The following is a 19068-nucleotide window of genomic DNA, read 5'->3' as shown; positions in this document are numbered from 1 at the left end:
TTTCAATATTACTTGAAACTTCTTGATGATTCAGCTGTGTCTGTCTGGAGACTCTCCCGTGCACACCTCTGATGAACTGGAGTTTCTATTCTGAGGTATTGGGTGAATGCTATGTTCACCAAATGTCCAGTAAGTGACATTTGTTGGTATCATACTTCAAACCTTCTATCCTTTACTGATTTTTACTATTCTACTAATTACTAAGAGAAAAGTGGAAACATCTTAGTACTGTCAAGTACTTGCTTGATGAGGTCTGATAAATGCACACGCATAGGTAGTAGAGAATACACAGGGACTTAGAGCTGTTGTTCTTGGTGAACTCCCCTTTACCACTATGCAGCATCTTCGTCTTGAAGTTTATTTTGTTGCATGTTAGCGTGGTCACGACCGTTTTCTTTTCCTTATTGTTTTTTTTTTTTTTCATTTTTTATCGGTACCAAGGATTGAACTCATGACCCCGTGCTTGCAAGACAGGCATTTATGCCGCTGAGCTAAATCCCCAACCCCTCTTTTCCTTATTGTTACCATCACAGATCTTTTACCATCCTTCATTTTCAAATTATCTACCTAATATTTAAGATGCTTGTCTTCCAGTCAAAACTTTATCATTTCTTTTTTGTCCGACTTAACAATATTTTTCTCTCCAATAAGTAGTTAACACATTGAGATTTAACATAATTACTGATCTGGCTCAGTTTAACATGATCATCTTGTTCTTGATTTTTTGCTGACCCATTTTATGCATATTCCACTTTGGGGTGTTCTTGCTTTGTTCTCTGTGAATCAAATAGTTCTTTAGTGCTCCATTTCATTTCTTCTAAGTAAAAGGTTCTTTTACTTATTTTTTAAGGTTACTTTGTGACTATAACATACAACTTTAGTTAATTACAGTAGCCTACTCTGAGCCTGTCTGTGCACTCCCTCCTGCTTCACACCCGCTGCCTGGCTCTGTGCTCTATATCTTGTCCTCTGCGTAACTGAGTCTCACAATCTGCGCTTTGCCATGCAAACCTTCATGTGTCTGCACCGTCTGCTCTTTGTGCGATTACTTTAGTATCTTGTCCTTCACATTTTACACTTCGATTTGGGTGTTAATGTTTTTGGCTCCAACAAGTTGTCTTTTAAATAATTTTTACAAAAAGAAGGAAAATGTAATGTTTCACGTCTTTTTCCTTTGTATGATTTTTACTGTGCTTTCCCCTTAGGGTAGATCTGTGTGGAATCCTTTTTATTAATATTCTTTTCACCTGTATGGTATCCTTTAGCATTTGGATAGTTGCAGTTTTGCCACAAATTCTCCAGTCTGGACATAACTTTATTTGAGGGATATTTTCCCTGCATATAGAGTTGAGTGGTCTTTTTTCTTTGAAGATATTATTACATTGTCTTTGGCTCTCTATCCACTTAACAGTCATTTAGTCAAGGGTCTTATCCTTTCCCTGTAGAAGTGTATCTTTTTACTCAGTCTGCTTTTAACAATTTTCCCTTTACCTTGGGTTGAAGTACTTTCATCACAAATTGCATAGAGGTCATTTTCTTAACAATTATGCTTATTGGATTTTTTTGTTTGTTGTTGTTTGAAGTTCTTAGAATCTATGGAAATAGTTTGCAATAAATGCGGTAATTGTTTGGACATGATTTGATTATAAATGCTTTGCCCCAGACTCACTCTCTCATTCTAGGTGCTAATCATATGCAGGCTCAACTGGTTATACTAACACAAAGCCCTTTATGGAATAATTTCTATTGCTCTTTCTACAAGTTCGCTAAGTTTCTGTATACTTAATCTGTTAATAAGTTCATTTGATAACTTTTCATTTCTTATATTGTAAAACTTTATTTAAAAATTTTCCACCCATTTCTTTTGTGTACTTTCAATTTTCTGCTAATATTTCCTTTTCATTTGTTCCTTCAAACTGTATTTTTCATCAACACAGTTTCAACATGAGCTGCTTCTGAAACTTCGTTCAGGTCAGCGCTGGCCAGCTCCCGCACAGTTTCTGTCCATAGCTTTCTTTTTCTTCACCACAGATTCTTATTTCTTCGTACATTATCTTTTTTCTTTGCAGTTGAAACATGCATATGACAACCGGTTGCATGTTATGGGCCTTATAATATTCTTGGAATGAGTGCAGGTTGCTTTAGCAGGCTGCTCAATTTCCGACATACGCTTGCATAGATTTGACGTTACTCTTCCTGGTTTGTCGGAAGCCCCAGGTGAGATACAAGGCCCTTGGGAGACTTGGCCTGCAAACGTTGCCTCCTGTGTGGTTCCTGTAGGGCTTGGTTGTAGGCTTTCTTGCAGCACAGCTAGAGTAGATGCTGCTCTAAATCAAGGTGCTTCCTCCTTGGGTATCTCTTAAGGATGCCTGGTGCTTTAAGAAGATACTAAGACTTTTTTACTTTGCAGGACAGCTGCACAGACTTCGCTAGTGTCTCTGTTTCGGTTTCAGACTCTAGGAGTTGCCACCTTGTGAACCTTGAGTGGTCTCACCGTAGTCATGGACACCTCAGACTTTCAGTTTCTCTTCGGGGCCTCTGGGCCCTGCTCTCTGTGGACCTTCCGCACAGCCTAGTGACTGTGGCTGCCCTGAAGTGGGGCCTCCGTCTCCTGTGGTCTACGCCACCCTTTGCTTTGCTGAGACCATGGTTAGGAATTCATCTCCGGAAGAGACCAACGCAGCTGCGTGTGCTGCGCCTCCTGGGCTGGTGGGCTTTGCCTGTGTGCGATCTGCTTGCTGAACTCGGTCACTCCCGGACTCTGGTCAGTGTCCCACTCAGGTGGACTGCGTGTCTGCCACACCTCACACCTGTGGCTGCCGGAGAACTAATGGCTTTTCAGCTAACACTAGCAGTTTACAACGTTGATCTTGAACTCAAATGAGAGTAGGTGCCAGCTTCTCCTCTGACCTTGGGTTTTTAGTTTCTGAAAGTCCTTTTCCTTACTTGAACCTCATTTCACATTAAGATGAAAATCTGTGGGGCTTCATTCCCTATAAATTAGTCTTGTGTTTATGACCCTAATTATTTGCAGAAGTATATTTGTGCTTTAGGAAACACTTTTGAGTGTTTAAAGAACTCTCTATGGAAAACTGTATAATAGTTTGATAATATGAAGAGAAATTTCAGCATGAAATTCCCACTACTTAAAGGCAATGCAGTGTTACTGAAAGCAGATGAGTTGGAAGGTCATACACTTCTTTAGAGGCTGTTAGTTTTTAATTATCCATGCAGGAGCAGAGACTTGGGAAAACAGTGGTCATACAGTGACAACATAATTTATGTTCAATTTTGGAATGTGGTGTTCATCTTTAGAGAAAATTTATCATCTCAATAACATTTGATTTGTGTTAGCATGGAGTGCAGCCCCTCCTACCACGGCAGCTGGTAATTACTGTCCTGGGGGCTGTGCAGTGCCAGGAAGCACACTAGCTTTGGGGAAAACCGACACGAGGGCTGTAATTTAAGATGATCCACATGTGGACAACTGTGAGAACTGGCTATATTGAGAATACTCCACCTTATTACAAAGTATGACTCCTTAATTATTTGATTCCCTATGTAATGGCTAATTAAAAAACTGGAACATAATTGTCCTATTTATAACATAGCTCAACAGAAATCAAAACAGAGTAATGAGCCTTAATGGAGGGGTCGTTGCGGGTCAGAGAATAGAAGTACTTCACATATGAGCGCCATGTGCACTCTCAGCGTGTGCATAATCTTTCCTACTCTGCAGATGAGCACCCCGAAGAGGGATAAAAATGGCTCCAGGAAGCCAGCAGAAGTGACGTGGCACAGGCTGGAAGTGGTTCCGTGGCTCCCACTGCATCCCACTACCGTCTTTGAGGATCTCACTTACCATAGACATTTGCTTCTTCTGGCCTGTCCCCAATAATGGTGTACCGCAGTTGACGTAGCTTTTCCTTATAACGAGACACAGGGCATAGGATAAAGGACCAGGACATCAAAATCAAGATTGATACAGTTTTCATGGCTCAAGGTGCAAACACTAACACAAAGCTTGGTGTTCATTTGGTATTTGTGTTGTCTGGAACCCCACATCCTTGGTGAAGGTCAACTTAGTCCTTACCGCTGGTGGAAGGGGTGTAAAATATCACCAGCTCCTTTTGTTGATGTAGAAACAAGATGCAGAAAGATTAAGTGACCTCCCCAAGTCAGACGATGCCAACTGGTGGGGTCAAGATCAGAACAGAGGGCTATTCCCTATGGGAGCACTTTCCAGTCTACACTTGCTGTTGGAGACCAGAAGCATCAGAGCTACATTACCCAGGGATGGCTCCCTGGGGCCTATACCCAGCCCTGGCCTTGCGGGGACCTTCCCTCCCCAGGTTGTGAGCACTCAAATAGGGACTTGGGAACACCTGGTGCAGCTTCCTAGTACATCTGTGATCTTTCCTGGCTTTCCAGATAGTCTACAACATTATCAATAAGAGGATAAGCTGGGAGGCCGACAGTCTTTTAGAGGACAACCAAAAGTCATGCTTTTCCTGGTGGCTTGCCTAGGAACTTGGAAACCTTTTTGCTGTTGTTGTTCCCTGATCTCCTCTTAGAGTGGAGCTGCCCAGTGAGGTCCCTCTGGAGGGGTCCTCAGTGAGGAGCCTGGTGGGCAGCACTCCCTTCCCTTCTCCCGAAGCCAAGGTGCTATCTGGGTCTCCACCTTCCAGAAGCTTCACTAATAAACCAGGACGACCCCTCTCTCATAATTGCTCCAGTTTCCTGTGATAAACTTATCTCTGGGGCACAAATGTGTACTTTTCCAACTATAAAAGAAACATCAAAAAGTATGTAAGTGTATGTGTGTGTTTCTGTGTTGGGAACATGGAGAAGGAGATTATCATTATGACTGTTATTATTATCGGTATTGTTTTCTGTGCCAGTCTCTATGTTAAGGATTGGTTGATTCAAAGGAAGCCAGGGAACTTTTGGCTCTGGTACTCTCAGTGTCTGCTGGCCTGTGTCTACCGGTTAAAGAAAAAAACCTTATACACAATCTCATTCTCCCTTTTTGATGAGTCACATCAGTCTCCATAGAGTAAGAAATAAGGTTCTCCTTAAATTCTTCCCCAAAAGACGGAATGCTAATATGAAAATAAAATAGAAACAACCAAGGGATTAATGGAATGACTAGTGAAATAATTTTCAAGAAGCTGTATTAATTCCGAATTGAAATTTTTATTAAAGATCTTGGCTTACATCAGTAAAATGTATATGATGTAGCACTGCTAGACCAAAGAGTTTGGGGTTTGGCTTTGAGTACCTTTTGCTCCTCTCAGGATAAGCGGGAGCAGGGGGACTGTGCTGGCCGCGTGTGAGAGGACCTGGCTGCCGCAGTTCCCATCAGTGCTCTGTAGTGGACATTCCCCGGTGTTTGCCAGAATAACTGCCTTTGCATAAACTGGCATTGCACAATCTGGCCCAGAATCAGCCATGAGCAGAGCTGCCATTGGAGACAGGTACTTTCTGACCAGGCGTGAATTCAGAACTATTTGGAAAGTCCCTGCCCTTGCACTGTCTCTTGCCTCTATGCCAGATTCTTCAAATGTCATCACAGTGACTCATTTTCCCGTTGTTTAAAAAGTGTTCTTTTAAGCATTGCCTTTTAAATACAATTTATCTCTTGTGAAAGGTGGTGTCTGAAGCTATTATCATGTTCATTTTGGTCTCAATCGCATATTAAATGTGCTTAACCACCAGGGAGCCAAGTTCTGGGTCAGTGAGGCTCTTTGCGCAGAGGAAAGGCAGTGCTACAATATTTCGGGGGTGGGAATGCATGACTGCAAGGCAGGCTGAGCCTGGTCCTGATGCCCTCGGGAGGGGTGGATGCGGTTTGTTTCCATGCTCATCCCAGAACCACCCCTTCCATCCTCTCCCCAATATAAATTATGTTTGCAGGAGACAGGAAGGCAACTTTATCTGAAGTTAACATTCTTGGCATTGATCAAAAAACACTGCTTCTTACACACACACACACACACACACACACACACACACTCATGATTTTAATCATCTGGTATCATATATATATATATATATATATATATATATGAAACTTTTCATGTTTATGACTTTGGCTTTGGTATTATCAACTGGGCTCCAAGACTGAGTTTGCATAAATGAACCTGTAAAGGTGAAATCTCCAAATTATTTTCATGTTTTAAAACCGATTTTTACAAACACCTTTTGTAGTTGCTAGTTAAAAACAGAACAGCTGCCTGTATTTCTCATGAAGTCTTGACCCCACTAAGCCTCTAGGAGTCTGTAACAGGGACCATTCCACGGGTTCCCACGGGTCATCATTACCTGCTGAATCAATTCCAAACTGCTCTTTCCCATCTGCCAGTGTTTGAATTTCTCTAGGGCTTCATCCACAGATAGCTTTCCCTTCTTGACTTTCTCCTGGAGAAGGATGAGTTCTTCCTGCCCCGCCTCCAGGCAGCGCCTTGGAATGGATACAGCCGGGCTCTCCGTCCGAGCCTTTTCTGTAATATGAGGGTGGCAGCATCAACAGGAAGTCAGTCAATGGGTTACAAATAGAGCCAGTGGTACTTCCTGTACTTAACTGTGTAGGAGCCACTGCAGAATGGAGCAGGGCATGTTGTAATGCGCTGGGCATCAAGTTTATGGGTAAAAGAATGTGTCTCATTACTGCAAGCATAGAGGCACAAGGACAGAAAAGTTAGTAGCAAGAGTCTGACATTGTAGATTTTTGTAGGACGTGCTGATTTCTTTCGTTGAGGAATAAAAGGGACCCTGTGGACGGAGTCTGGGGTCATACAGAGTTACCCAGCACTTGTGGCCTCTTTCAAAAGGAAGCACCAAAGCAACAGCTAGCTGCTGTATTCAAGGACAGTGGGCAGGGGAAAAGGTTGAGTTTCCTTCTGGGAGCAACTCAACACATGAGAGGAACTGTAAAAGGAACCAGGGGCCAGTGAAGCTCATCAGCTCAGATGCCAGCCACGGTTGGCCACTTAAGTCTCAGGGTGTCACAGACTTCCAGTCTGGCTAAGTGACAGCCTGGGGACTGAAGTGTAGCTTTGCCTTGGAGAACAAATTCACATCTCCTCCCTGCAGCCCTCAGAACCCGGAAAGGGGAAGGACATTGTCTGGAGCCAAGGGCCTGGTTGGTGCCTCTTCCCCCAGATGGAGGACTGGATCTGTGCTGTCACTGGCTGGGACAGAAGCTGAGATTACTATGCTCCTGTTGCCCTCTGCTGCACAGCCTGTGACATCTCTTGAATCTTGGTCAGAAGGAGAGTTGTCTGTTCCTGTCTTGCTGTGTGCCCCCCACATCAGGCTAGATGCTTGTAGGCCTGCAACACCAGCAGGGCAAGAGTAAAGTGTTCCATACTGGTGCCTACTTTGAGCCCAGCCATGTGTGGGTCCGTGCTGGAACTGGGGTAGGTGCTGATTGGTCCCCTACTTCCCCCATTCCTACTACCATCATGCCATAGTTGGGGTAAGCAAAGAGGGGTGCTCTGCTGAGTACACCATCTCTGTTAGGACACTAGTGTATCCACCCCCATGCAGACTGAGAGAACAGGGGTTTCTCTGGTCTTGCTGTGGCGCATAATGGACCCAAAACCATCGACTATCGTGGAAGAAGCCAAAGGGAGATTATAGCAGACACCCAGTTAGAACTGAAGCCAGTACAGCACATAAAACCAACACCTCAGACATGTCTTCAAGAGGAAGCTGCTTCCCATGAAAGGTTCCACATCACAGTGTCAGACATAACTGATTCATCAAAGACACAAATATCAATATAGGTGACAAGAAATATGAAAAAACAAGGAAATGATGCCTCCAAAAGAACATAACTGTTTTCTAGCAACAGATATTAATGAAAACTATACTGATGAAATGTCTTATAACTAAACAAATATTTGGGAACTCGTGAGATTCAAGAAAATATAGTTTAATGAAATTAGGAAAACAATGAATGATTTGAATGAGAAATCCAGCAGAGAGAGAAATGTAGCAGAGAGAAAAATGCAGAAATCTTGGAGATAAAGAATTTAGAAAGTTTTAAAAAATATAGTTGAAAACTTCAACAAAGGAGATCAAGCAAGAGAAAGACTATCTGAACCTGAAACAGGTATTTGGAAATAGCTCAGTCAGAAAAAAAGAAAAGAAAGAACTAAAATAGGTACTGAGACCTTTGGAACATGACCAAATAAATAAATATTTACATTTTTATATACCTGAAAGAGAGGAAAAGAAGGAGAGGCTAAACAACTTCATTGATGAAATAACAGTTAAAAACTTCCCAAACTTAGGAAACGTATGTGTACTCAGCAAAACAAGCCCATGTACCCTAAATGGAAATAATTGGAAAAGACCCTGGCATATCATAGTCAAACTATCAAAATTCTATGACAAGGAATTGGGATGTGGCATAGTGTGCCTAGTATGTGAAAACCACAAAAACAAAACAAAACAAAACAAAACAAAACAAAATACCAAAAAAACCCCAGCAACAACAACAAAGAAAAATATCAGACAGAATTCTAAAAAATGCAAAGGGCCTCAAGATCGCTTTACAAAAGATGCTATAGAAAGTGCTGCACCTAAAATGAAACAAAACAAAGAAGTAAAAAATAAATAAGTAAATAAACAACATCCATCATAAACCATGTGAAAGTATAAAATACACTGGAAGAACAAGTGCATGAAATAAAATAGAAAAGAGAAAAAAATTTTATTGTACAATAAACAAACCATAAAGAATAAAGGAGAAAGAACAAAGAATATTTAAAACAAATAGAAATAATTTTACAAAATGACAGGAGTAAGTTCTCACATCAATAGTACCTTTAAAAGTAAATGAATTAAATTCTCCAATTGCAAGATATACATTGGTCAAATATATACAAAAATAGGACCCAATGTTATGCTGCCTACAAGAAACTCACAATGTGAAATGAAAGGATAGAAAAATAAATTTCACAGAAGTGGGAAGCGAATGCAAGGAAGAGGAGCTATTCTCATATCAGAAATAATATACTTGAAAATAAAAAAAAACTGTTAGAAGAGACAAAGAATGTCACTATATAATGATCCAGGTATCCATCTGACAAGAAGACATGAACTTTGAAAATGCATGTACAGCAGTGTGGGAACACCCGATGTTATCAAGCAATTGGTGCTTGACTGAAGGGAGAGGAAGAATCCAATACAACAGTGAGATACTCAACTCCACTTCTGTCAAAGAACAGACCTTCCCAACCAAAGTAATCAAGAAAGAGCAGAGTCAAATCATACTGCTTGTTAAATGGAACTACTTACAGCCAATCCATAGTCAACACCATACCAAAGAGAGACAGCTGAGAGCTTCCTCTAACATCTGGATAAGACAAGGCTGTCCACAGTTAGCAACACTGCACTGGAGATTTTGGCCAGAAAAATTAGGCAAGAACAGGAAATAAAAGGATATAAATAAGAGAAAATTAAATTATCTCTGTTTGCCAATGATATGATTGTTTATACAGAGAAACCTAACATTCCACTAAAAGACTATGGGAGCTGACAAATGATTTTAGTAAAATTACAAAATATGAAATGAATGTACACAACTTCAGTAGCATCATTATATACCACTAATGAAATTTCTGAGAAAGAAATCATGAAAGGAAACATATTCATGACAGCTACAAGACAGAAAGAAAAAAGAGAGCAAGCAAGAAAGAAAACTATACAATGTAAATTACTAAATTGCAGTGAGAAAAACTTTATTACATAAAAAGGAAAATATCCGTGGATAAGAAGAATTAATATTGTAAAATATCCACACTACCCTGAATAATCTATGGATTCAATGCAATCTCCATCAAACTGCCAATGGAATTCTGTATAGAATTAGAAAACAAGAATGCTAAACTTCGAGTGGAAGCCGAAAAGATCTGGGATAGCCAAAACAATCTTGAGCAGAAATAACCAAACTTGAAGAACTGTACTACCTGGATTCAATATATACTACAAAGATGGAAATCAAAAGAGACAGATCAATGCAGCAGAATAAAGTGCCCAGAAATAATCTCATGTATTTTAGAGTCAATTGAGCCCTCATAAAGTCACCAAAAATACACTCTGGAGAAAGGACACCTTCTTCAATAATTCTAAGAAAACTGGATATTCACATGCAGAAGACTAAAGCTTGACCCCTGTGTCTCACTTTATACAAAAATAAACTCAAAATGGATCAGAGACCTCAATGAAAGACCAGAAACTCTAAAACTAGTAGAATAAAACTTAGGAGAATCAATTTAAGACAGTGTTATTGGAAGCAAGTTATTCTTTGTTTTGTTTGGTTTTTGTTTTTTTGGAAAAGACACGCAGAACATATGGAGCAAAAGCAAAAATAGACAAACAGATAAACTGAGAAGCTTCTATACAACAAAGGAGACAATCCACACATCAAACACATAAACTCATCATCAAAGGACTATTAAGTACGCTATTCATCAAAGTACTAATATCCAGGTTATATAAGGAACCTTTAAAAAACCCCCAAATTATCCAATTAAAATGGTAAAAAAAATTACAAATATCTCAAAAGAATAAATAACTGGTCAGCAAGTCCAGAAAACATACTCAACTTCATTAGCTGTTAGGAAAATGCAAGTCAAATGCAAGGAGATGTTGTCTTACTCCAGCCACAATGACTGTGACCAGAAAATCAAAACATAAAGATGTCAGTGAGGACGTGGAGCAGAGGGTGCTCTTACATACTAATGCGAATTAATAAGCCACTAGAAAAAGTAGGAGGGAGGTCCCTAAAAGAATTAAAAATAAAACTGTCAAGGACCAACTGTTCCACTTCCCGGTACACACCTAAGAAAAAATATCAAGTACATCAAAAAGACACCTGGGTGTCTGTATTGATAGTGACACTTAGCACAGTAGTTTAAATTCTGAATCAAAGTAGATTCTACCAGTGGGATATCATTAGGCAATATTCTCTAGTTTTCAGTGAAATGGTTGGACTTGGAGGTTATGCTACGTGAGTTAACTCAGGCCTGGGTTGGCAAATACTGCATTTTTTCTCTCTCAGGTGAATGCTGCAACAAGAAAGAAAGAAACACAGATCAGAATATCTAACACAGATTAACAGAGGCTGAGGGGAGTGTAGGGAGAGGGAGGCGGAGGGAGGCCGGGGAACGTACACAAAAACATGGGCACGAGAAGTGCATCCTGGGGGCGGGAGCTCACAGTAGACCTGTACGTATCTCCTGAAAAGCTAGAAGACGGGTGCTCGGAGTCTCCAGACACAAAGGAATGACAAGGACTTGGAAACGTAAATTACCTTCCGTTCATCAGTACCTGCTATATACACAGAAATATCACACAGAACCCCAGGGTTTTTGTCCAATTAAAACAGGAAAACAATAAATTACAATACAAATAAAAAGAGGTTATATACATAAATTAGTCTGAAGTCTGCCACAAAATAAACTAAAAAACACTCATTATTGTTGATAATAAATATTGGTTGAACTAGTAATATGTCCAATTTTGGGAAAAGAGGTCTCAACCAAATCTAAATGCCATGAGGTACTTAGGATCATCAGCAACTTTATTCCTGAGAGACTGAAAATAAGTAAATGATCTTTCTGTAGTAAGTTGCTTCCTTTTCAAGAGAGTTTGTTCTGAAGGCCACTGAGGTCTTATTCCCATAGCACCATAAGATCACCAGATGGCCCAGTGACCCACACTGTGACACCAATGTGGTGGTGGACACCACCCCAGGGTGTGGAGACAGGGTGGACCAGGGCTCCTTGCGTCCATCATAGTATTTAAAGACACCATTGGCCCATGGCCCTTAGGGTCCTTTAGGGTCCCAGCCACTTCTGCTGGACACACACTGGACCACCTCCTGGGCTGCAGAGCCCACTGAGGCTTGTGCCTCCTCCTTTCTACATCTGCTTAAGTCCAGCACATTTTCTGCGGGGTCTCAGGAGAGGATGGCCAGCAGGTAGCCGTGTGGGTCCCTGTGCATGTCAGAGATCAAATCAACCTGTCCATGAGTCTGGGAGGGGAGAGGAGCAGTGCTGCCCAACTCCATTTCAGCTAAGCTGTCCCCGGGAGATCTGCTCATGATCAGGGAGCCCATTTTCAAGAAAGAGGGAGATACACTGGCTGCATCTAGAGCTCGTTGGCATGAATTTGGGAGATGAGGAGGGTGCTCAAATGCCACAGCGATACAGATTCATTGCCAGAATTCGGGTTTGTTATTCTGGAAGAAGAGGTTTTAAATGCTTGACAGCAGGCGTTAAGTATCCTGAGCCTTGTGGCTGGGCTGGGATGACTGCTGATAGTCTCTCTCAATATTGGGAAAGATTCTACCAACAAATCTTGGACCAGGGACACGGAGAGGGGTTCCTGTTGAACCAGTTACTTGCACATAAAACTGCTCTATGGCTGATCATGCTTATGCCCACAGAGCCTCCTGCCTTGTTTTTTCCTCTTCAGAAGTCTCTTTCCCCAGAGCTAACAAGATGTCACAGATTCTATGCTCCAAATCTTCCTTCAGGGATGCACGTCTGTGTTCCCAGGGGACCCAGAGATGCACTCGTCAGTCAGAGGCTCACTGGTTCCACTGCAAAGCACACAGTGCCATTGAAGTCTTACTCCACACACCATCGGCTTTTCACAGGCTTCCACAGCCAAGCCTGATTCATGAAATGCAGCTCACAGTGGCGTTTGTGTGCCAGCGTGGGTCTAACTAACAGGCGTGCCATTTAGATGCCATCTCATGTAAGCTTCTGTTCATTGTATCTCAGGTAGCCCAGGCAGCCACATCTTCTGCTTCTGCAGAAGTGACCCCAAGCCAAGATGCCCCCAAACTACACTGACGGCACTTCTCCTGTGTAAAGGAATTTTTTTAAAAAAGCAGAATTTAAAATCCTGAATACTTTTAATGACCTTCAATTGCTCCTCTGATTCAAAGTCTTATTACTAAAACATTAATAAAATTCTCTCTCAGAAGTGAGATGCTCAATCTTTTGTGCAGGAAGAATAGAATAAAAATTGGGAGCTGGCAAGTGTCCAGTCCCCAAAGGTCACTGTGCACAAATAAACCAGCTCCGCACACCTCTGCCTTCCCTTTTTCTTTTTACAAGGAAAATGAGAAAGCAGTTTGCCTTGGTGGATTACTTCAGACATGACAAGTTGCAAGGAACAACAACCTAGACTTTTTCCTGTTTTTACTGTGAGGGGCAGATTAGTTCATCCAAAACGTGTGGCCGGTCGTCTTTGGAGGGACATGAAGACACTTCCTGGCCTTCACCTCACTATCTGGATGGGGAGATGATGGCAGAAGCTTTTTTCTCCTCCCCAGTTATGTCCCTCTCTGTGAGAGTTAGCACGCTTTTAGCATAACTTTGATTGGAAATCGTTTGTCAGACTGATGACTGCGTAGTGAAGATTCTTCATCACTTACAAAAACTACAGGTAAACTAGTTTCTAAACTTTGAAATCCTTTTGGATTAATTTCTGTTTACAGTATTTTTTATTTTATAAAAAATTCATCAAAAACAGTTTATTCTGACAATTATCAGAATCTGTAAATTAGGCAAGAACACTTTTCATTAAAAGAAATAGTTAGAAGAACATTTGTACTAAAAATGTGAAAAGAAATGACTTGATTTGCCTTGTGGTTAGCCAGAAACAAGATCAGTATAAAATAGCTACTTTATAAATATGAACTACCTATTCAGATCCTAGTAACAAAGTCCACATTGCAACACTTATGGTAACATAAGGACAAGGCCAGCAGCAGGGCTCAACATTGTATGTACACTGTTAACCTAGCAGTCTCAAAGATGTACACGGATTAGGGGTCCCACTTCACCCAGCTCTTCTCCTCCTGAGTATTTTTCCAGAAGAACTGAAATCATCATACCACAGTGATATATGTGCACCCATGTTTATAGCAGCACAATTTGTAATCGCTACTACATCTTAGAAATAATCCAAATTCCCATCAACCATGGAATGGATAAAAAAGATGTATTTTTATATAATGGAGTACTACTCAGATATAAAAAAGGATAAACTCAAGACTTTTGTAGGTAAATGGATGCAACTAGAGACCATACTCATAAGTGAACTAAATCAGACTTGCTTGAATAAACATCGTATTGTCTCCCTAGTGTAAGACACTGAAAGAGTAAATAAGATCCAAAATGTACAGTGGGTATTGTGAAAGGGAAGGAAACTGCTCAGAAGGAAAGAACAACTGGGATGGGAGAAAGGAAAAAAAAGGAAGAAGAAAAATATATACACACACGAAATAGCAGAGACAACTGTACCAGTCATTCTATTAATTCATTGGAAGGGACAGTCAGTGTTTATATTGTTTGATCAATTTTGCATGCTTATATTTGATTATCTGAGCAATGATTTTGAAGACAACAATATGCAATATAATAACCATGGTTAATTTTCTATCATTCTGTTTTGAAATTCTGTATCTTGTTTTTATTGTCTTAAAAAAATAGAATGGTGATACGAGTCATTTCAGGACGATGATGTCATTATTTTTGCCCAAGTCCCAGCTTCCTTTAATAAGTGCTGTGCTGATTTTACAGTAAACAAAGTGTCCCCACCTTGCTGGAAGCTTCCCGCAGGATGCATGCTGTTCCAGCCAGGGCCAGGCGCACTGTGCTGGGAGAATCACATCAGGCCTCCTAACTTTGCTTACTTCCCTGCTAAGAGGATCAAAGCCTCTGTGTACCTTATCAAGTTTCCGAATCCTTTTGTGGCAATTTGCAAGAACTGCAAAACCTTCTCAGTAATGGGGCTTCAGCGCTGTCCAGGATGTGCTCCAGCCACCTGTGTTTTAGTGTGAGGGTCGCTGGGTAACAGGCTTCACGGTGCAGGTGAGCAGAACTCAGACCCAGATTCCCTGTCAGCCTCTGACATCTTCACAATGGACCTTCTGAGCAGGAAGGCTGAATATATTTTCTGCTGTTTAGTTTTCCTTACAGTGACTTTAGAACAGACATAATTTCGCCTACCACTTAGGAATTACAAAGGAATGTAAAGCCCAAATGACTCTCACTCATTAACATACTCTTTAGAAAAAAGTATTGTTAACAACAGTGTTTTTTCTTTTTTAAGTATACATTTCTTTCTCTTTTTCTTGAATTAGGATTACAGTGATATTCCTATTGTCTGTCTTAGACTTCTGGCCTAAGAATCTTTCCCTGCCACTAATAATCATGTTTTGTTTAGTTTTTGGGCAAGGGTCTCACTATGTGGTCAAAACTGACCTTGAACTCACGACAGTCCTCCTGCCTCTGCCTCCCTAGTGCTGGGATTATAGGCATGTGCTATCATGCCTAGCACGTATTGATATGATTTTTAAATAGCTGCAGAGTTTCTTTATTCCAGCTAGTATTTGTTCTGCTGTTGGATTTTTAGAAGTTTGTACAATTATGTATTGTTGAGTCTTAAAAATCTTTCACTTGTATCACTGCCAGCATTGTTATTTATTTTGTTTTGATAGAATCCTAAAGGTGTAATTTCTGAGTAGGAATAATTTTAAGGCTGAAGATGCTCATCCATACTCTCACTAGGAGGGTGGCTTGCTGCTCTTTTAATAATATATTTCATTGCTTAATTTAAAAAAGTGTAAGAAGTTTTAACAGTTAATCATTGGAGCTTTGCTCTCATTGCGAGTGAGGTTTATGTGCATTGTCACACTGACCACTGCGGCTTTAGACACTTTCTGAATAACAGACTTGGATATTATACATGCCAAGTAGCCCCGCCTCACTTTTTTTATTTTACTAAATGATCAGCATTTAGTTCCTGTCAATTATTCATCTTCTGTGTGAATTTAGAAACCTTCTTCCAAACTGTTGTTTCTCTTCTCAAAGGGGAAAAATCCTTTCAAAATAGTTAGGATTTCCTTAAACCTTTCAGTTATTTTAGGAAGAACTGAGACTGAGCTCTCCACAAGAAAATGGTATTTTTCTTCATTTTCTTAGTAGTTAATTTTTGGCTTTTGAATGCAGAGTGAGTTCTTTCCTTTATGGTATGTCCCAACAAATAAAGCTGGCATGTAAGAATGTGAATCATTTCTGGACTATATTCAATTGTTTTAAGTAATCTCATGAGTTTTACAGTTGATTCTTTCAAATTTTCTAGGCATGTGTATATATAATCTAGAAATGATGAAAGGAAAATCTTTTCCTTTCTAATGGACACATTTTTTATTATTTCAGATCCACATTAGCATCGCCGTAACTTTCCAGAATGCTGTTAAGTAAACATTATCCTTGTTTCCAGACTCAACAGGAATAACTACTCTTATACTAAAACTTTATTCCTGATTATTTTTAAAATTTATTTTTTTCTTCATTTTTAAGACTTCAAAAAATCACAACTAGTTGAACAATTGTTTTTACCATCAGCTAAAATCATCACATAGTTTTGAAATAAAATAGTAGTATAATACATTAATATTTCCACATTGAATAGTTCATAGAAATTTCCTTTTTAATTTGAAATAACTCACTGATATAATTTATACCTGGTTATTGATTGCTAAACTGACACAAATATTCCTTAGTTAGTAGTCTATTATTTAAAAATTTATTTTATCATGATATAATTTTATTGACATTTGCCTTAAGTCCTATCTTTATATGAGAAAAATTCTTGATTGTGCTTCTGTCATCTTAGAATTGAGTTTTTATTTCTTTCATTTTTGTCTCCTTTTTTAAATTAATGACTGATTTTCTTTTGTTTTCTCTCAGTTAGATTTGTTACAGGCTTTGCTAATTCACTTTTTAAAGAAGTATACTTTCAGAATTAGCCAACATTTCTTGTGCTCTTACAACTACTGATCTTTCACCTTCTATGTTTAATCTTCAGTTTTTATTATCTTTAGTTCATTAGTGTTATTATTTTCATTTTTGGTAGTAGAGCGCCTGTTTTCTTCTCCCTTAATAATGGAAAATGTGACAGATAGGAAGTTAGCTGTGTTTATAGAGGTAGGTTGTCCAGCTATTTTCTATACAGAAACTTGTGTTTTAATTTTCACTTTACCTTAAAAGGTCTTAAGAATTTGCCCAGCCATTTTTATTTTTTAAATCTCCTATTGAAATCTTAGTTTTTGGTTTATTCTTACCATTCCTCTGCTCCTTGATCGGTGCCTTTTCTTCCCATCCCATATTGATTAAAAAATCCTGCCTTTTCTCTGAAGTGTCCTAAATCCATGTTATTTTCATCTTATCTGGATAAGATGATCCCTGGATCCCTGATTCTCTTCTACTGCCATTTTTTTCTGTTTTTAATTTGTGTATGAATCTATAATTTTCTAAAATTTTCTTTTCTGCCTCATGCATATTGGTACCAGGTATCTAGTACTGACCTAAACTGGTTATTTCAGCTTATGTTAAATAATTGAACTTTCAAAGAAATTTATGTTTTACAGTATTTCTTTAGAACACTTTCTAAAAAGTTAATAGAAAAAGCTTCAACGACTGCAGTCTGACAGTTGAAAAGTCCTGTTACGGCTTCCCTCCTACCTCCATGTCAATACCTTGGTGCTTTTCAACCTCACTTGCTACATAAATGAGTCATCCGCAGCGGGGTGAGTGTCCTCACTCCACAGGGCCTCCCCTGGGAGTGTGTTTGGAAGCTCACATTTTACGAGCTGGTCGTCTCTGTTTTGCAGCCTGTTTGAAGGCGAGCTCCTCTTTAGAATCACTGTGCACTAACACGTTCTGCGTTGCTTTGTCCTTTGGTCTCGGGTCCTGTGTTTAGGTCCCAGATTCCCAGTGACAGGAGCCATTCACGACTCACGTCCCGGAGTCCAGCAGGCTTTTAGCTCCTGTGGCTTTGTCATGGAGAGTCGGTCACGGTGCTCTGAACCTCTGCTGGTCACTAACGGAGCCCTTCGATGGCCGCCTTCCACTGCAGAGATTCCCCGAGGATCCAAGGCCAGTGACGTCCACGCTGACCCATACCCCATGCTCCTCACAGAGGGAAGCAGCACTCTGCCCAACAGCAGCATCGGAACCTGCAGTGGTCAGGGGGGGTCAGTGGGCCCCGAGGCTTGAGGGCGGCCTCCCATGCTTCCAGCTGGCTTTGTCTCCCCACAGGTGGAGGTAGACACAGATTCATTTTGGGAGTGTAGTCACCTTTGTTCAAACTTAAGATTAATTAGAGTTAGTTCTAGATTCAAGCAAGCCTGTTTTTGAGCTTTGGTTTCATGACTGTTAAGAATTTTATCTTTCTTAAGCTTGCTATGAGAGGCCACACTGTGGGCTGCTAACAGCATCACTGTGGGCAAGAGCTCAGCTCTTACACAATATTTTCCAGGTATAACTTTAGAAAACATTTTTTAAACAGCAGAGAAACTTTTGTGAACAATATGACAAATGGAATGGAAGTTCTCCTGGAGAAGGGAACCGGGGCCATTATTCTTTTATGGAGTACAAATGATCACATTTTGAAAATTTTCTCTTTTCTATTTAATATATCCAGGACTGATGAAAACAGCCTGATGAAAATACCTTGGAGATCAGTGTTCTCTCTCCCTCAAAGCCTAATACCTGCACATTTCCCAGGTCTCTGCTGCCAGACAATTTTATTATTTAACATTTGTCAAATGGCGGCGGCACCAGACACTTGGAGAACACACACAACTCTATCTTTCCCCTGGGCACTTGCACGCCCCCACCAAAGTCCAGCCAATGATGACTTTGTAGTTCTGGGGACATGGTGGGAAGGGACTGAGGAATGGGGCAAACTCAGCCTGCAGGGGTGGAGCACAGGAAATCCAGGGCGAGAAGATGCGGCACCTGCTCACAGGGGCATTAGAATCGGCCCCACCATCATAGCACATCCTCTCGTTTCTTCTTGATAGTGTGGCTCTCTGGTTGTATCCGTCAGTGCTTATCAGAGCAACAGATTTAATGCAAGATACATTAATATCTAAGAATGTCCAATACTGGCTTACCATGGCCTCCCGCAGAGTCAGGTGTGGAAGGGTACAGAAGGCCTAACTGCACACAGGAGACCTGAAGGATC

The 19068-nt window shown here is 40.4% G+C and overlaps 1 protein-coding gene across 1 annotated transcript in view; it reads right to left on the bottom strand.

Annotated features, from left to right (window-relative positions):
- Bank1 (B cell scaffold protein with ankyrin repeats 1) overlaps positions 1-19068 on the bottom strand; it is a 238636-nt gene that overhangs the window by 6396 nt on the left and 213172 nt on the right. Inside the window, exons 12-13 of the mRNA XM_063260550.1 lie at positions 6325-6503; positions 3863-3926 (exon numbers count right to left, since the gene is read on the bottom strand). Of these exons, the coding sequence (XP_063116620.1) occupies positions 3863-3926; positions 6325-6503 (243 nt within the window). The remainder of the gene's footprint in view (positions 1-3862; positions 3927-6324; positions 6504-19068) is intronic.

Source organism: Cavia porcellus, unplaced genomic scaffold (genome assembly GCF_034190915.1).
Source record: "Cavia porcellus strain 051 isolate PalLab524CR breed Dunkin Hartley unplaced genomic scaffold, mCavPor4.1 scaffold_14, whole genome shotgun sequence".
Lineage (NCBI taxonomy): Eukaryota > Metazoa > Chordata > Mammalia > Rodentia > Caviidae > Cavia > Cavia porcellus.
Note: the sequence above shows the minus strand (reverse complement) of the source record. Positions and strands in the feature narration are given on the sequence as shown.